We start from the raw sequence: 16,850 nt of genomic DNA, 5'->3' as shown, positions 1-16,850 counted from the left end.
TTAATACTTAAATAATTAGAAAATATGTACATGATACGTTAGGTTTCTTTGTTGACAGTTGAAACTGCAATGGCCGCTTGACATATGAATTTTGATCACACAGAACAAACCCGATAGCATGTACATATTTTCTAATTATTATTTATTATTATTTAATTATTTATTATTGTTAAAACAAGATAATTATTTAATAATAAATAATTAATTTTTAATAATTAAATAAATAGAAAATATGTACATGATAGGTTAGGTTCCATTGTTGACAGTTGAAACTGTAATGGCCGCTTGACATGAATTTTGATCACACAGAACACACCCGATGGTATGTACATATTTTCTAATTATTAATTATTAATAATTAATTATTTATTAATAAAATAAGATAATTAATAAATAATAAATAATTAAATATTAATAATTAAATAATTAGAAAATATGTACATGATAGGTTAGGTTTCATTGTTGACAGTTGAAACTGTAATGGCGGCTCGATATTTATACTTTCAACTGTCAATTTTGATCACACCGAACAAACCCGGTTTCAATTGTCCTTTCATGAACATATTTTTCTAACAAAAAAAAACAATAATGAATAAAATTGAGACCAATTTTTAGGTTATTTAGCTTAAGATTTTAAATTAATATAAATTTTACAAAAAAAGCTTTTTTATGCATGAACAAAAACAAAATTTAAATATATAAAAATGTGAATATAGTTAGTTAGTTAATTAGCTGCAAAAAAAACTGTACTTAAAAAATGCGGCTGCAAAATTAGTTTTATTTAAATTAGGTAATGTAATTTTTTAGGTTAGGTTTTTAATAAGTGCTCCATTATGATTATAAATTATTATATGTATATATATATATATATATGTATATATGTATATATGTATATATATATATATATATATATATATATATATATCAATTCATAAAAATCCAGAAAAAATATTTACTAAAACTCCGTTAAGACAACTTGCCAAAAACGCGTCTTAAGCGGAAAATTGTATAAAACATCATCGTCTTAACGGGGTTCGACTTTATACAATTATATAATTAACCGTCAAATCGTCAAATTAAAAAAAATAAATACATATAGACAACTATTTATTTATACGTTTCGACACTTGATACGTGCCATCTCACCAAAAAACAAACAAAAACAAATATAATAATTAAACTTTTTTTGAATAATTATTTTATGGAAATTATAAACGCTTAAAACACGTTTCTAAAAAATAAAAAAAATATTAATAAGTGATGACACGCATAAAGTGCCGAAACGTACAAGCGAAATAATTGTCATATTTTATTATTTTTATTTGCACCGTGTGGTACACGCTTTAGCTTAAAGCCTCACTCACACTTGCAATTTTGTATATAAGAATTGTTTATAGTTTTATATGGAGCCGGTTGAGTGTGGTGGCGGCTTTAGCGTTGTAGAGCGTGTTTCACACTTGAACTTTATATATATATATATATATATATATATATATATATATATATATATTATCTAATAAGTACTTAATTTAAAAATTAGTTTTTAATTTAATTTGGTCTTAAATGTGATACTAAACTTAGTATTTGTGTGCTTTTTTGTTGCAAAAATCAAGTATTTCCACCATCATTCGAGATCTAAATCATATTTTATTTATTTATATTATAAATTTATCTAATATTTATATTTAAAAGAAGCTTTAATAAGTATTCCTCTATTAATTAATTAATTAATTTTATCCAATTGAATCTTTTATCTTGTTTTAATTTATTAGCATCAGTTTGTAATATCATATAAGATATATGAAGACTGATTTTTACGATAGATTAAAATAATGAAAAATTTAATTTGTACTTATAATAATTATTATTATAATTAATACTTAATTATGATTTAATGATGAATAAATTTATATAATTATTTATTAAGTTATATTTAAAAGAAAAAGCGAAAAGGCATTTTATAAATTTATATATTATGTTAATTTGTTACAAATTGTAAAACGATTATTTGTTTTTAATAAAGTGAGTAAATGAATTATGGGGCTGTTTAATAATTAAAACAGGTTATTCGACGGTTCTCGGCAACGCTCGTCGCCTGGTGACGTCACCATCGCCTTTTATCTATTGACACTTTAAATTGAAAAATATACAGGTCTGTGATCATTTTAGATATTAAAAGAACTCTACTGACGAGTAATCTAAGGTAAAAAGAAAAAGGAAGTATACTGACAAACAAAATGATGACCTAATACTCCACTGACGAGCAAACTAATTGTAAGAGAAAAGTAGAAAAGGACTCTACTGACAAGTAAATTAAAAATCTAGGCTAAAAAATGAAGGAAAAGGGACTCTACTGACGAGCAAACTTAACATCCGAGTTAAAAATAGCAAAAAAGGACTCTTTTGATGAACAAACTTAATATCTAAGTTAAGAAATAGAAAAAGGACTCTACTACTGACGAGCAAACTTAATATCACATTAAAAAAATAAAAAAAGGACTCTACTGACGAGCAAACTTAATGTCACATTAAAAAAATAAAAAAGACTCTACTGACGAGCAAACTTAATATCACATTAAAAAAATAGAAGAAGGACTCAACTGACAAACAAACATAATATCAGAGTTAAAAAATATAAAAAGGACTCTACTGACGAGCAAACCTAATATCAGCGGTATAAATAAAAAAATTAACCTTAAACTTAATATCACTTTAAAAATAAAAAAGGACTCTACTGATGAGCAAACTAAATATAACCTTTAACAAAATAGAAAAAGGACTCTACTTAAGCACAAACCTAATATCACTTTAAAAATAATAAAAAAGGACTCTACTGAGGTACAAATTTAATATCATAGTTAATAAATAGAAAAAGGACTCTACTGACGAACGAACTTAATATCGGAGTTAAAAAATAGAAAAAAGGACTCTACTGATGTGCAAACTTAATATCTGAGATAAAAAATAGAAGAAGGACTCAACTGACAAACAAACTTAATATCAGAGTTAAAAAATATAAAAATGGACTCTACTGACGTACAACCTTATTATCAAAGTTAAAAAATAGAAGAAGGACTCAACTGACAAACAAACTTAATATCAGAGTTAAAAAATATAAAAATGGACTCTACTGACGTACAAACTTATTATCAAAGTTAAAAAATAGAAAAAGGACTCTACTGACACACAAGCTCAATATTACTAATAAAAATAGAAAAAGGACTCTACTGATGAGCAAACTTAATATCATAGTTAAAAAATTGCAAAAAGAACTCTACTGAAGCACAAACTTAATATCACTTTAAAAATAATAAAAAAGGACTCTACTGAGGTACAAATTTAATATCATAGTTAATAAATAGAAAAAGGACTCTACTGACGAACGAACTTAATATCAGAGTTAAAAAATAGAAAAAGGACTCTACTAAAATAGAAAAAGGACGCACAAACTTAAAATCAGACTTCAAAAATAGCAAAAAAGGACTCTACTGACGAACAAACTTGATATTACTAATAAATAATAGAAAAAGGACTCTACTGACATGCAAATTCGGAAAAGTGATAAAAAGCAATTCTACTGGAAAGAAAGCACAAATTAGGAATAAAATGATCAAAGAAACTCTACTAATGATCAAATTTAGCAAATTTATATACGAATAACATTTATTCAATTCAACAAGAGTAGAACGAATTCTTATTGTTTATTATATAACTTAACGTGTTTAATTTATTTATATAAAATATGAAAGAAAGACAAAACAGCCTTCTATTAAAATTTAAATCCAAAAGTTCTTGAGATATCATTTTAAAAAAATAGAAAAAAATTTGCTCGAGTATAAAAAAAATGTGCACTTTAATACAAATATTTTTCAAGAGAAAACAGTGAGTCAAGAAAAGACCATAAGTAGCAGAAAAGGCTTTACGAAGCAGAATTTACAAGTGCAAATAAACCTACAAAAGAATTTTAAATTTTAAAGACATCGCTTCAGGTAAATTTCAAATATTCATTTATTTATCTACAAATATATACATATCACTTCCCTTTAATAAACATCTTTATTTATTAAAAATCATTTCAAACTCGGTGATAGATTTTTACTAAAGACATTCTCGTTGTAAGTTAAAGCTTTGACTTCTGTTGCATTTTCTAGACATTTGTCGTCTGACAGACGTTCTATTCTTTTATCTTGGATCGACTCTGAAAAAATAGAAACATAAATATAAATACATATATATATATATATATATATATATATATATATAATAAATGATTTACTTATTTAATTATATATTTACCCTGATACGGTGTATATTTATCAGATATCCAGCCTTCGATGTTGTAACCGATGACACCGATTACTGAAGCAATTGGCAAAGTTATTATTGGAGCCCTGCTTCTCAAGAACTGCATTATTATGGGCCACATTTTTACGAACAAAAATATCTAGAACAATTAAAAAAGAGAAGTTAAAAATATTCAAGAATAGAAATAAACAATGAAGTGGATATTTAGATACTTGAGGTGAAAAGATTATTATGAACAGGTAAATTTGTATATATATGTATATATATATATATATATATATATGTATATATATACATATATACATATATTTACTTATTTAATAATGACATATAAGTTATGTTTATTGTCAATCACTATTTATCTAATCTAAGCGATTTATATAAATGTTTTCAAATGTAACACTAATAACTAATTACAACATAGTTTTTATTTATCATTAATAATTTACTGTTAATAATTTAAAACACTTTAATATAATATATGATTAATAATTATATGATAAGTACATATAGGTTAGGTCTTTTACAAATTTATATTTACCTGTAATTTTTATACACTATTTCACTTTTAACACTATAATAATTATTTAATAACACATTTGTATACTTTATATGTATATATTGATAGTTTTACACGTAATTTTTTATAAATTATTTAAATAAACTTAATTTTAGCCGCTTGAGTATATTGAAATGTCAAATTGACAAATTGTCAAACATGTATATATAGGTTATGTAATAAGAAGACATATATATATATAAATACAAATATGTATTTGTATATCAAGTTTTATATATATTTACGTATACATTTACATTATTATGCGTTAATTAATTATTATTATCAATATATATGTGTCAAATACTTATTATTACGCAAGAGATATTTAACAGTATTTGAAATTTAAAACTCCCGCCCAATATGATGTTAACTTCATTCTTCAACGTGTTGACAGTTTGCACAATGGCTGACCTTTGACAGTTTTTACTTTAGGATACTTTGTGCCGATAACAAAGTCCTAAAACACGACTTTATTAAAAAAATTATATTTAAAATATAAATTTTAATAATTTCAAATTTATATTTAGTTTTAAAAATTATTAAAATATTTTTGATCGTCAGTAGAGTCCTTTTTTGATCAATTTAAAGTAATTTTGCTTGCCAGTAGAGTCCCTTTTAGAAGAATTAAAAATATGTTTGCTCGTCAGTAGAGTCCTTTTTAGAATAATTTAAAATGTTTTTGCTTGTTAGTAGAGTCGTTTTTAGAATAATTTATTATAGTTTTGCTCGTCAGTAGAGTCCTTTTTAGAATAATTTAAAATATTTTTGCACGTCAGTAGAGTCCTTTTCAGAAGAATTTAAAATATTTTTGCTCGTCAGTAGAGTCTCTTTTGGTAGAAAATAATAATAAATCTATATTTATTAGTCAGTAGAGTTCCTTTTCTTGCTAGAATATTTTTTGCTTGTCAGTAGAGTCCTTTTTTGAACAGATCCAAATATTTTTGCTCGTCAGTAAAGTCCCTTTTTAGAATAAATTAAAATATTTTTGCTCGTCAGTAGAGTCCTTTTTAGAATAATTTAAAATATTTTTGCTCGTCATTAGAGTCCTTTTTTTGAAAAATTTAAATTAATTTTGTTCGTCAGTAGAGTCTCTTTTGGTAGAAAATAATAATAAATCTATATTTATTAGTAAGTAGAGTTCCTCTTCTTGCTAGAATATATTTTGCTTGTCAGTAGAGTCCCTTTTTTTTGAACAGATCCAAATATTTTTGCTCGTCAGTAGAGTCCTTTTTAGAAGAATTTAAAATGTTGTTGCTTGTTAGTACAGTCCTTTTTGAAAAAAATGCCAAATATTTTTGTTCGTCAGTAGAGTCCTTTTTAGAATAATTAAAAATAGTTTTGTTTGTCAGTAAAGTCCCTTTTGGTAGAAAATAATAATAAATCTATATTTATTAGTCAGTAGAGTTCCTTTTCTTGCTAGAATATATTTTGCTTGTCAGTAGAGTCCTTTTTTTGAACAGATCCAAATATTTTTGCTCGTCAGTAGAGTCCCTTTTTAGAATAAATTAAAATATCTTTGCTCGTCAGTAGATTGTTTTTTTTTTGAAAAATTTGAAATGGTTTTGCTTGTTAGTAGAGTCCCTTTTTAGAAGAATTTAAAATATTTTTGCTCGTCCTTTCTTTGAATAGATCCAAATATTTTTGCTCGTCAGTAGAGTCCTTTTTTCTCCAAATTTGTCATTTGCTTATCAGTCGAGTCCCTTTTTCCGTTAACCATTTTTTCAGTCCTTAATTTGCTCGTCAGTAGAGTTTTTTTTTTGTTCTAATTTGGAATTGAATTATATCGTCAGTAGGGTCTTTTTAAAAAATTATTAGTATTTGCTTGTCAGTAGAGTCCCTTTTTACTATCAGCAATTTTTTCGCTAATATTTTTCTCTTAGAGTTGTTTCTTCTGGTATTTAATCTGCTCGTCAGTAGAGTCCTTTTTAACTAAATAAAACTAAAAACTAAAAACAAAACGCATTTGTACTAAAAATATTGACGTAACGTGTTATTATAATTATATACTTATTATTATCCAAAATTTTCAAATATTCAAATTCAAATTTAAAACTCCCGCCTCTTATGTGTTGCTTACTTCACACGGTAACACTCGTTGATGTGTTTGACAGTAACCAAAAAATCTGTTAATGGCTAATTAAATTTACATTTTACTAATTTTTTTCATTTAATTTTGTTTGAAAGGTTTGTAAACGTTATATACAGGTTTGTAGATAATTTTATAAGCTTTTTAACTATATATATTAATATATATGTCGTATAACAAATTTTAGTAATATGAACGTAAATTTAAAAAAATGTAACCAAAAAATCCACCAAGGGCTAACTAAATTTTAAACTTCAATAATTTTTCTTATTTAATTGTGTTTGAAACGTAATATATTGTTATATACAGATTTGTAGATAGTTTTAATAGCTTTTTAACGATATATAATACTATATATGTCGTATAATAAATTTTTGCAATATAAACGTAAATTTAAAAAAAAATGTAACCAATAAAATCACTCTTTGTGCTGATAAAATGCTTTATAAAGTCGTGTTATATGAACTAATATATATTATATTTATACTTAAGCATTAATAAGTTATTATTATTTTTTATACCTTATTAATATTACAAAAAACTTATAATTACAAATTATTCTAATTCAAATTTAAAACTCCCGCCTCTTATATGTGTTTAACTTCACACGGTAACACTCGTTGATGTGTTTCACTTGACAGTTTCTACTTTTGACATCTTCATTCATTGTGCCGACAAAATGTTGTAAAATGCTGTTTTATAAGTGAATTTTATACGAATAACTTAGAATTATGTAAGGGAATACATTCTGTGGTATTATATTTGTGTTTTTTATATAATTTTATACTTTAATAATGTAAAAACTGTTTTATGGATATTTTGACAATTTTGAGGTTACTACTTGAATTAAATACAACAAATGTGTTAAATACACAATTAAATGCGTTATATATGCATGTATTTGGTAATAAAATGAATATAATCATGTTATTACGTAACTTAGTCTATAACACAACAAACTTTTCAATATTTTTGATAAAAACATCAAATTTTTATCATGACCTTCAATAACCTTTTATCTTGTCTTTCTTGCACTTGACAAAAACTTACATATTATTGTCACATTATTATTATTGTTAAAAGTAATTAAATATTATTACATTATTATTGTTATTATAGTTTTAGTTATTTGATATTTAACTAATATAAATTATATTTTGCAGATTTTATTTTATTGAGTGCATGTGTGTGTTCGAGAAGTCTCAAAGGTCAATTTGATAAAAGTACAAGAGTACCTGCAAGATTTTTGTAAAGAAATTATATAATAAGTGTTTTATTAATATATTTTATACAATGGCTTTGAACAAATTGAGTATCGAGAGTGTGGATTTGGAAGGCAAGAAAGTTCTTATGAGGTAATAAAGAATTATAGTGAATTAATATATATTTTTTAGTTATATTTATTTTTCTGTTATCATTTAGGGTTGATTTCAACGTTCCCTTAAAAAACGGTGTTATCACGAACAATCAAAGAATAGTAGCAGCTTTGGATACAATTAAGTACGCTTTGAATAAAAATGCCTTGAGTGTGATTTTAATGAGCCATTTAGGACGTCCTGATGGGCTTCCTAAAAAGGAATACAGTCTTAGACCTGTTGCCGAGGAATTGAAGAAACTATTGAACAGGTAATAGAAATAATTTGATACCAAAGTGTAAAATGACTGAAGAAAGTGAATATAAATATAAATATAAGTATTAAGGATAATAAGTCAAACTTCTGTGTCTTTATTGTATATTGTTCTTTTTAAGGGATGTGACATTTTTGGAAGATTGTGTGGGCCCTAAAGTAGAACAAGAGTGCAATAATGCGAAGCAAGGTTCGATTATTTTATTGGAGAATTTGAGATTTCATTTGGAAGAAGAAGGTAAAGGTGTGGATGCTTCTGGAAATAAGGTATGTAATTAAATTATTAATATTTATTTATATATATATATATATATATATATATATATATACAGGTAGCGTGTTATGCGAATCTGTGTTATACAGAATAAAGAATTCTAGTTCTTCTTAACAAAATGAGGAGTTATGTACCAATAATTCAAAAAAACATGCTACATATTATGATTTTATAATAAACATTGTTACTTTTATCATTTTTTTTTTTAAGGGGCACAACTAGTGTGAAATTTCGAAAAAATCGATTTTTGTTTTATTTCATAATTCGATAGGTTATACCTTTAAAAATAACATATGAAAATTTCAAATCGATATCTTAAATAGTTTTTGAGCCACAGCCATTTAAAGAGTATATATATAGTATATAGTACAACGATCATTTTATCTTTAAACGCGTTTTTCTCGAAACAGCATTTTCCGAATTTGTTGCAGCGATTACCCAAAAACTAATGATCCGATCACTATCGAATTTTTTTTTTACATGTTTTTGATATGGTTCTCCGTAAAATGAACTATCGATTATTTGATCGGATCAAAAATCGAATTTTCGCAGTCGAAAAACGATCAAAATTTTGGGGAAAATTCGACTTTTTAAAAAAAAAACGCCGCCATTTTGTCAATTTTTTATTTATTTTTTTCATCGTAGTTCATTTTACAGACAATGTTATCTAGTTTAACGATTTTTTTTTTTTTTTGATTTCATCCACGTAGAAGGCCGGAATCACTGCAGCAGTGAAGGACCTTTTTTTTTTGTCGCGCCGTTGGAGATCGACGATAACTTAGAAAATATTTAATTTTGTATAAATATTTTGCTAAAATTTTGAAATTATTGATAAAGTAGTTTTTTTAATATAAATTTCCAAAAATCACCTTTTTTAGGCGGTTACACTAGTTGTGCCCCTTAAGGGGGTATTCTAGTGTAGAGCGATGAATTTTAGGTCATTTTTAAAGTGTCGTAAAAGAAAGCAATGAATGTTTTTACTATCCATTTTTACCACTTGTTTATTAATATTATTAAAATACAAAACAAAAATTAAAAAATAAAAAAGATAAAAATTGTAAAAACTGGCAACTGATGAAGTGGTGGTCTCAAGAAATTGGCACCTCAGGTTTGACCCTGCTTACCATCGAAAATGCAAAAAATAAAAAATTATTAATCTACAATATAATCGCAATCTGCTGAACTAGCGATGAGTAAAAAAAATTTTTTTTCACAAATTGGCGACTGTTTGAAAAGGAAAAGGTTTTTTTTACTGTATTTTTTTCGAGTTTCTCGAATTTTTTAAAAATAGTAAAAATAGGAATTTGGGGATGATTCTAGTTCAGACTATAGATAGATCTATAAACAAGACTCTCTGAAAATTTCAAATAAATTGGTCGAGTAAAACTCCAGAAATCGTGACAAGAGTACTGAAAAAGTCTGTTCTGAGAAAAACGCATTTAAAGTTTTGCGTGAAGCCAAACCAGTATGGAGACCGAGTCAGTAAAATGCCTATATCTCCAAAAATAATTCAAATTTTCAAAAACCTTCCCGTACTTATATTCTTAGATAGTTAAACTTTGAAAATATGAAATAAAAAAAAACGATTTTTTTGAATTTCTACACTAGAATACCCCCTTAAGAAGTAATATACATTACATAAATTATACGATTTTTTTGTCATAATTAACTGGTAAGTGGTCACACAATCATTTTTTTGCAAGATATCCTCATCCTCTGAGCATTTTTCTGTACAGCCTCCAGATCCGTGAATTATTTTTTTCAAAAGTAATTATATTGGCGATTACTTGCTTTTAGCGAAAATGTTTAGCTTTTATATATTTGCCGCATGCAAAGTTATCTTTATTAAAGTTATATGCTCATTTTATTTAAAGGATCTTTGTTTAAGACTAATTGACTATGTGTTTGGATAAATCTAGAACTTTTTATCTATAGAAGTATCAAATTAGTTATCTTTCTTATTAGTTTCATCAAATTTATTGAGCTATGTACGGCGACTTTACTAATTTTAGATTAAATAAGGTTTGATTTTCATAGATTTTACTGTATTTTATATTTTATTATATATGTATATGTATATATATATATATATATATATATAATTATTATAATTTTAGGTGAAGGCAAATCCTGACAAAGTTAAAGAATTTCGAGCAAGTTTAAGAAAATTGGCTGACGTTTATGTTAATGATGCTTTCGGTAAGTATACTCAAAAAATTATCTATATATACAAATATAGTTGAAGGAATAAAACATTGGATGATTTATACTCTAATTTATATTTTAATTTGATACTCTACTCTTACTCTTTTTCTTACTCTTTAATTAACTTCCCTTGGGGTAAATTATAGTAAAAAAATCGAAAATGAAAATTTTTATATATCTTTACGTTTCAGAGGTTTCTGAACATTTTGGCATACCTTAGAAAAAATGGATGTATGTGTGTGTGTGTATTATGTGCGTGCGTGTATGTATGTGCGGATACAAATTTTCGTCGACGATTTCGGGAACACGGATCAACCGATTTGAATAATACGAAAAACATTCGATTCGTATTGATAAGGAGACGTGCTGATAGTTTTTGGCGAAGCCAGGTCTAGCCGTTTCGAAGATATGGGGCAAAAAATGCCAAAAACGGTAACTCAGTTTTTAAGAAAACGGAGCGTCCCATTTTAATAATTCAAAAACATTTTATTTGTATTGACAAGATGAAGAACTGGTTAAATTTTGAGGAAGGCAGGTCCAGCGGTTATGAACTCTCAATAAAAATAAGTTGAAAAATTGTCATTTGCCGGTCAAAAATGTTTTTTGGAAATATGCACATCAAAATATCAGATATTTCATAGAGATTTTAATAATGTGTACTCATTTTGTGTTATTTTTTTTGGGTTCCGTACCAAGATTTTTAATTTTGAAGTCTATTTATATGATTAAAACAAATGTTCTCAACATTTTCGATATTATATAATAACCGATTTATAAAATTGAGAAATCATTCTGTTCGTACTCGATTGCGAGGCGTTTTTGCAAAAGGCAGTTCTGCCGTTTCGGAGATATGAAGCGCAAACGGTTATGCGGTTTTTGAGTGAACGAATCACCCGATTAGATTAATTCAAAAAAACATTTTGCTTGAGTAGGTTGTGTGCAAAATATGCATTTACAGAATATTTAATAATTTTGAAAATTAAAAAAAAAATCTATATTTCGCACAATTTAAAAAAAAAAGATTTCTTACAAAAATTTGAGAATATTTCGATAATTTCCAAACAAAAACGAATATTTTCAAAAATTTTCAAGTTCTCAAAATATTTAAAAAAAATCTTTTTTTTTTAAATTCAAATAAATTCAAACTTCTAAAAAAAATTCTAAATTATCAAATAAATCAAATTAAAAAAAATTGACTCTTGCAAATATGCACATAAATTGTTTATAAAAAACACTCGTCGCCCAATTTAATAAGAACTTATAAGTTTACAGTATGTAATAAATCATCTATTTGAAATTATTCAAAACAATTATTGATTATTTTCATTCCTCAATTATTTAATTATGGTACGGGAAATTCCAGCAATTTGCCTTAAAGCACGAGATGCCATGCGCGTCACTAGTTAATTATTTTAAATTGCAAATTGCCTTTTGGAAAATTATTATATTTGTTTTTTTCCCAGGTACTGCCCATCGTGCTCACAGCTCAATGCTTGGAGAACATTTTGAAACTCGTGCAGCTGGTTTGTTGTTGAATAAAGAACTGTGCTATTTTGCTAAAGCTTTGGATTGCCCACCGAAGCCTTTCTTGGCCATTTTAGGAGGCGCAAAGGTAATAGAAATAAAAAAAAATATCATCATTAAATGAACCAAACAATTTTTGATTGATGGAATTAAAATAAAAAAATAATTCATGTGGTGCATTTTTATATCGTTTCATAAATAGCATAAAAAATGTTTTTTTTTAAATGAATTATTTAAATGTATAAAATTATCATCATTATATTATTTTAGGTTGCTGATAAAATTCAACTAATCGAAAATTTGTTAGACAAAGTGGATGAGATGATAATTGGAGGTGGAATGGCTTATACTTTCTTAAAAGTTTTAAATGGAATGGAGGTAAAAGTTTATATTTATTTAAAATTAAAGTAAAAAACATTCTTTCAAACATTCTTTCTTCCAATATAATTAGTTTTCTAAGACTATTAGAAGTGGTTAAATATTAATGGTAACGCTATCTATTATCTTTTTTATAAACTTTACATAAATATTTTATTATTTATATGGTTTCTCTATTTTATATAAGCATATGTATTATTTATTTTTATTATATTATCTTGATTCTAGTCTTTAACAAATAAAAAAGCATTTTGAAAGTATTATGTTATAATTATTATAGATAATAAAACAATTATATAAAGGTTACATCAGGTCTAATAGATGGCGTTACTATTAACACCAGAAGTTGTTCCTTCTAGTGATAAATTTTTACTTATTACAATCCGTTTTTTTTAAAGGATATTTTCCCATGTATTATATCTGAGATTTAATCTGATACCATCATCAAGATGTAGTTGTCCTGCAATTAATTTAATGACTGATTTTTTTACATTTTTATTAGATTGGTTCCTCCTTATACGATCAAGAAGGTGCCAAAATTGTGGAAAAATTAATGGACAAGGCGAAGAAAAACAATGTGCAAATTCATCTTCCAGTTGATTTTGTCACTGCTGATTCTTTTTCAGAAAATGCCAAGGTAAAAAACAATTTAGGTAAAATTATAGTATTTTAGATTTTACTAAGATTCTAATTTATAAATAATACAAATTTCTTGTATTCCAACGTAAAAATTCCAAAATCGTTTTTTTTTTTTCATTTTCAAAACTTAACTATTCAATAATATATGTATGAGGAGATTTTTTTAAATTTAAATTAATTTATTTTATTTAAATTAATATTATTTTAAAGATACAGCTGTTTGAATGTGATATTTCTCTCAAAACACATTTATTAAATTCTAACATAATGCTACATCTATTCATAGTTGTTTTTTAATTATTAGACATATTAGAATCTACTATATAAATATAATAAATAAATTCCATGAATTAAATTAAATTAAATTCATTATTGCATTAAATTCAAGTTATTTTTCTAATTTTTCATAGTTTAATTTATATGAGTGTTCAGATTTATTATTAAATTGTAATTGATGATTGTTATATATAAATATAAATATAAATATAAATATAAATAGTAAAAATAATAATATAAATAAACTATTACGTGATGATGTATGTCGCGTGCTAAGTAAACGAATAATTAACATTCAAAAAAGTATATTACTTATGAATGCATAATTTAAGCAATTTTTATTTGGCTTAATTAATTTTTGCTATTTTTTAATCGTCTATCCTAAATTTCGTTCGGACAACACTAGAGTGAAAGAGAGCGATGCATACACAACCGTGTGAGCGAGTGAGTAAGATATACGCATGGTGTTGTCAATACTAAATATAAATGTTGAAACAACACTAACTAGTAATGATTTGTTTTAAAATGCTTTAAATATAAATATAAATATAAATAAATTAAGTTTTTGGATGGAAATTTAGATAAGAGACTCTACTGATGAGCAAATTAAATATCTAGATAGAAAATTAGAAAAAGGACTTAAAGGATATAAATATATTAATATAAATATAAATATATAAATATAAATATAAATATAAATATATGTTCTATTAATAATAATAATTATAAATATATGTTCTATTCATGTTTTCAGGTGGGTTCTGCTGATTTAAAATCTGGTATCGAAAAGAATTGGATGGGTTTGGATGTCGGTCCAAAATCGATTGAACTATTTTGTGAACCTATTCGGAGGGCTAAGATTATCGTTTGGAATGGGTAAGATTTGTTACTTTAATTTAAATTTAAAATTAGCTTTTTTTACTCTTTGACAAAACGAATGAAAAATCAAATTTTTGATTTGTTTTAAAACTTTACTAAATATTGCATAATTTTTTTCTAACAAAATAACTCATAACCTCAATCATTTGTTCAAATATAACTAATATGGTTTAATTAATTAATTATATATGAGTATATGATTAATTTCACACTGATATATATATATATATATATATATATATATATATATATATTATAAAAGAAATTTGGCATTAAAATATAATTTTTTTTACAAATAACAAGTGTAACCATTCCTACATAACCTTATATTTATAAATTATTGAACTTTATATAATAGTTCATTTATAGAGTAAAGAATACGAAAAAAAAGAGAATAAATAAAACTTGTGAGACTTTTGAAAGTCTATTACTAGATTTTGCACAAATTATTACTAGATTTTGCAAAAAAAATAAATTGAGAGCACTTAACCTCAATCATATTTTGTCTGCTTAACGTTATATACTGATAATTTACTCATAAAAGGAAGTGAATCTTAAAAAAAGGGCACAAACTAAACTTTTGAATTGTTTAAAAATGTATTACTATGTTTTTGTGTTTTATATATTAGGCCAGCTGGTGTATTTGAATTTGAAAACTTCTCGAGAGGTACAAAAGCCATCATGGATGCTGTAGTTGATGTCACGAAGAAAGGAACTGTCACTATCATTGGTAAGAAATATTATTTTATCATCTAAAAAACCAAAACCTCAAATTTCATTTGCTTGTCTATAGAGTCCTTTTATAATTTCATTGTCATATATTGAATTTGCTGGTCAGTAGAGTCCCTTTTTTGTTTTAATTTAATTTAGTCGTCAGTAGAGTCTTTTTCTGATCATCTATCTAATTATTTATCTTTTTTTATTTAGTCGTCAGTAGAGTCTTTTTTTCGTTTTTCATCAAAATATTTATTTTGCTCGTCAGTAGAATCCTTTTCCAATTTTTTATCTAGATATTTAGTTTGTTTGTCAGTAGAGTCTTTTTTAATTTGATTCAGTTTGCTTGTTAGTAGAGTTCCTTTTCTAATTTTCTCTTATTATTCAATTTGCTCGTCAGTAGAGTCTGTTTTAATTTTCTCTACATTTTAAATTAGCTTTGATTCAGTTTGCTTGTCAGTAGAGTCCTTTTTTTAATATTTAATCTAGATATTTATATTTGCTTGTCGGTAGAGTCCTTTTTTTATTTTAAAATTTAATTTGCTCGTCAGTAAAGTCCATTTTTTAATTTCATTTAGATTGTTTGTCAGTAGAGTCCTTTTTCTAATTTTATATCTAAATATTTTATATTAATATGTAGAGTTTTTTTGACGTTTTCCATCAAGATATTTAATTTGTTCGTCAGTTGAGTCCCTTTTCTAAATTTCTCTCTTAGTATTCAATTTTGCTTGTCAGTAGAGTCTATTCCTAATTTCCTAATGAAATATTTAATTTGTTCGTCAGCAGAGTCCTTTTGCTTTAATTTGCTCGTCAGTAGAGTCCCTTTTTTTGCTTTATTTTAAAATTTAGTTTGCTCATCAGTAGAGTCCTTTTATTTTACTCCGCCATATTTTTTTTTGTACTTTTCTTCTTATTAGTTTGCTCACCAGTAGAGTCCCTTTTTATCTATTTATCTTTTTCCAGGTGGTGGTGACACAGCCACTTGCTGTGCAAAATGGCAAACGGAGCACCTGGTGTCCCACGTGAGCACCGGTGGTGGTGCCAGCTTGGAATTGCTCGAAGGAAAAGTGTTGCCAGGCGTGCAAGCACTCTGTGACAAATAATAAATATTTTAATTAAATTTTATTCATATATATATATATATATATATATATATATAAATTTTAATCTATCGATTTTATCTTTTATAATGTCTGCATTTATATTTTTATACCACGTTTCGATAAATATAGAATTTTAATAATGTTAAGGACTGTTTGTTTGAGATTCCATCATAAAATTCATTCATAAAAGTCCATCATGCGCGTTCGAATCACACGCATCGACCGAACAGCATAGATTTAAACCGCGGTTGGTGGGAAATGGTTGGTAAAGAACCGC

General features: G+C 25.6%; 2 protein-coding genes across 2 annotated transcripts; one reads left to right on the top strand and one right to left on the bottom strand.

The window, feature by feature from the left end:
- Positions 1 to 4,044: 4,044 nt before the first annotated feature.
- LOC113378469 (small integral membrane protein 12-A-like) lies at positions 4,045 to 4,984 on the bottom strand. The gene is made up of 3 exons (XM_026618999.1): positions 4,847 to 4,984; positions 4,297 to 4,444; positions 4,045 to 4,198 (listed from the first exon to the last, which is right to left on the bottom strand). Exons 2-3 carry the CDS (start codon positions 4,424 to 4,426, stop codon positions 4,071 to 4,073), a joined length of 258 nt encoding a protein of 85 aa, XP_026474784.1. The 5' UTR covers positions 4,427 to 4,444; positions 4,847 to 4,984; the 3' UTR covers positions 4,045 to 4,070.
- Positions 4,985 to 7,593: 2,609 nt separating this feature from the next.
- Positions 7,594 to 16,573, top strand: LOC113378325 (phosphoglycerate kinase-like). Its single transcript, XM_026618860.1, has 11 exons — positions 7,594 to 7,686; positions 8,117 to 8,308; positions 8,376 to 8,579; positions 8,704 to 8,848; positions 10,973 to 11,054; positions 12,524 to 12,672; positions 12,855 to 12,962; positions 13,465 to 13,599; positions 14,632 to 14,753; positions 15,386 to 15,486; positions 16,434 to 16,573. The coding sequence occupies exons 2-11, from the start codon at positions 8,247 to 8,249 to the stop codon at positions 16,571 to 16,573; spliced, it is 1,248 nt and encodes a 415-aa protein (XP_026474645.1). The 5' UTR covers positions 7,594 to 7,686; positions 8,117 to 8,246.
- The last annotated feature ends 277 nt before the right edge of the window (positions 16,574 to 16,850 follow it).

This window comes from Ctenocephalides felis, unplaced genomic scaffold (genome assembly GCF_003426905.1).
Source record: "Ctenocephalides felis isolate EL2017-DRISC unplaced genomic scaffold, ASM342690v1 CF-g0.4_SCAFFOLD_01886, whole genome shotgun sequence".
NCBI classification, from domain to species: domain Eukaryota; kingdom Metazoa; phylum Arthropoda; class Insecta; order Siphonaptera; family Pulicidae; genus Ctenocephalides; species Ctenocephalides felis.
This window is presented reverse-complemented; position numbering and strand designations above follow the sequence as displayed.

Coding starts and splice junctions, on each gene's coding strand:
- LOC113378325 (XM_026618860.1), top strand. CDS start 8,247: ATGGCTTTGAACAAATTGAGTATCGAGAGTGTGGATTTGGAAGGCAAG. Junction 8,580..8,703: donor TTGAAGAAACTATTGAACAG/GTAATAGAAATA, acceptor GTTCTTTTTAAG/GGATGTGACATTTTTGGAAG. Junction 11,055..12,523: donor TTATGTTAATGATGCTTTCG/GTAAGTATACTC, acceptor TTTTTTTCCCAG/GTACTGCCCATCGTGCTCAC.
- LOC113378469 (XM_026618999.1), bottom strand. CDS start 4,426: ATGTGGCCCATAATAATGCAGTTCTTGAGAAGCAGGGCTCCAATAATA. Junction 4,199..4,296: donor TAAATATACACCGTATCAGG/GTAAATATATAA, acceptor CTATTTTTTCAG/AGTCGATCCAAGATAAAAGA.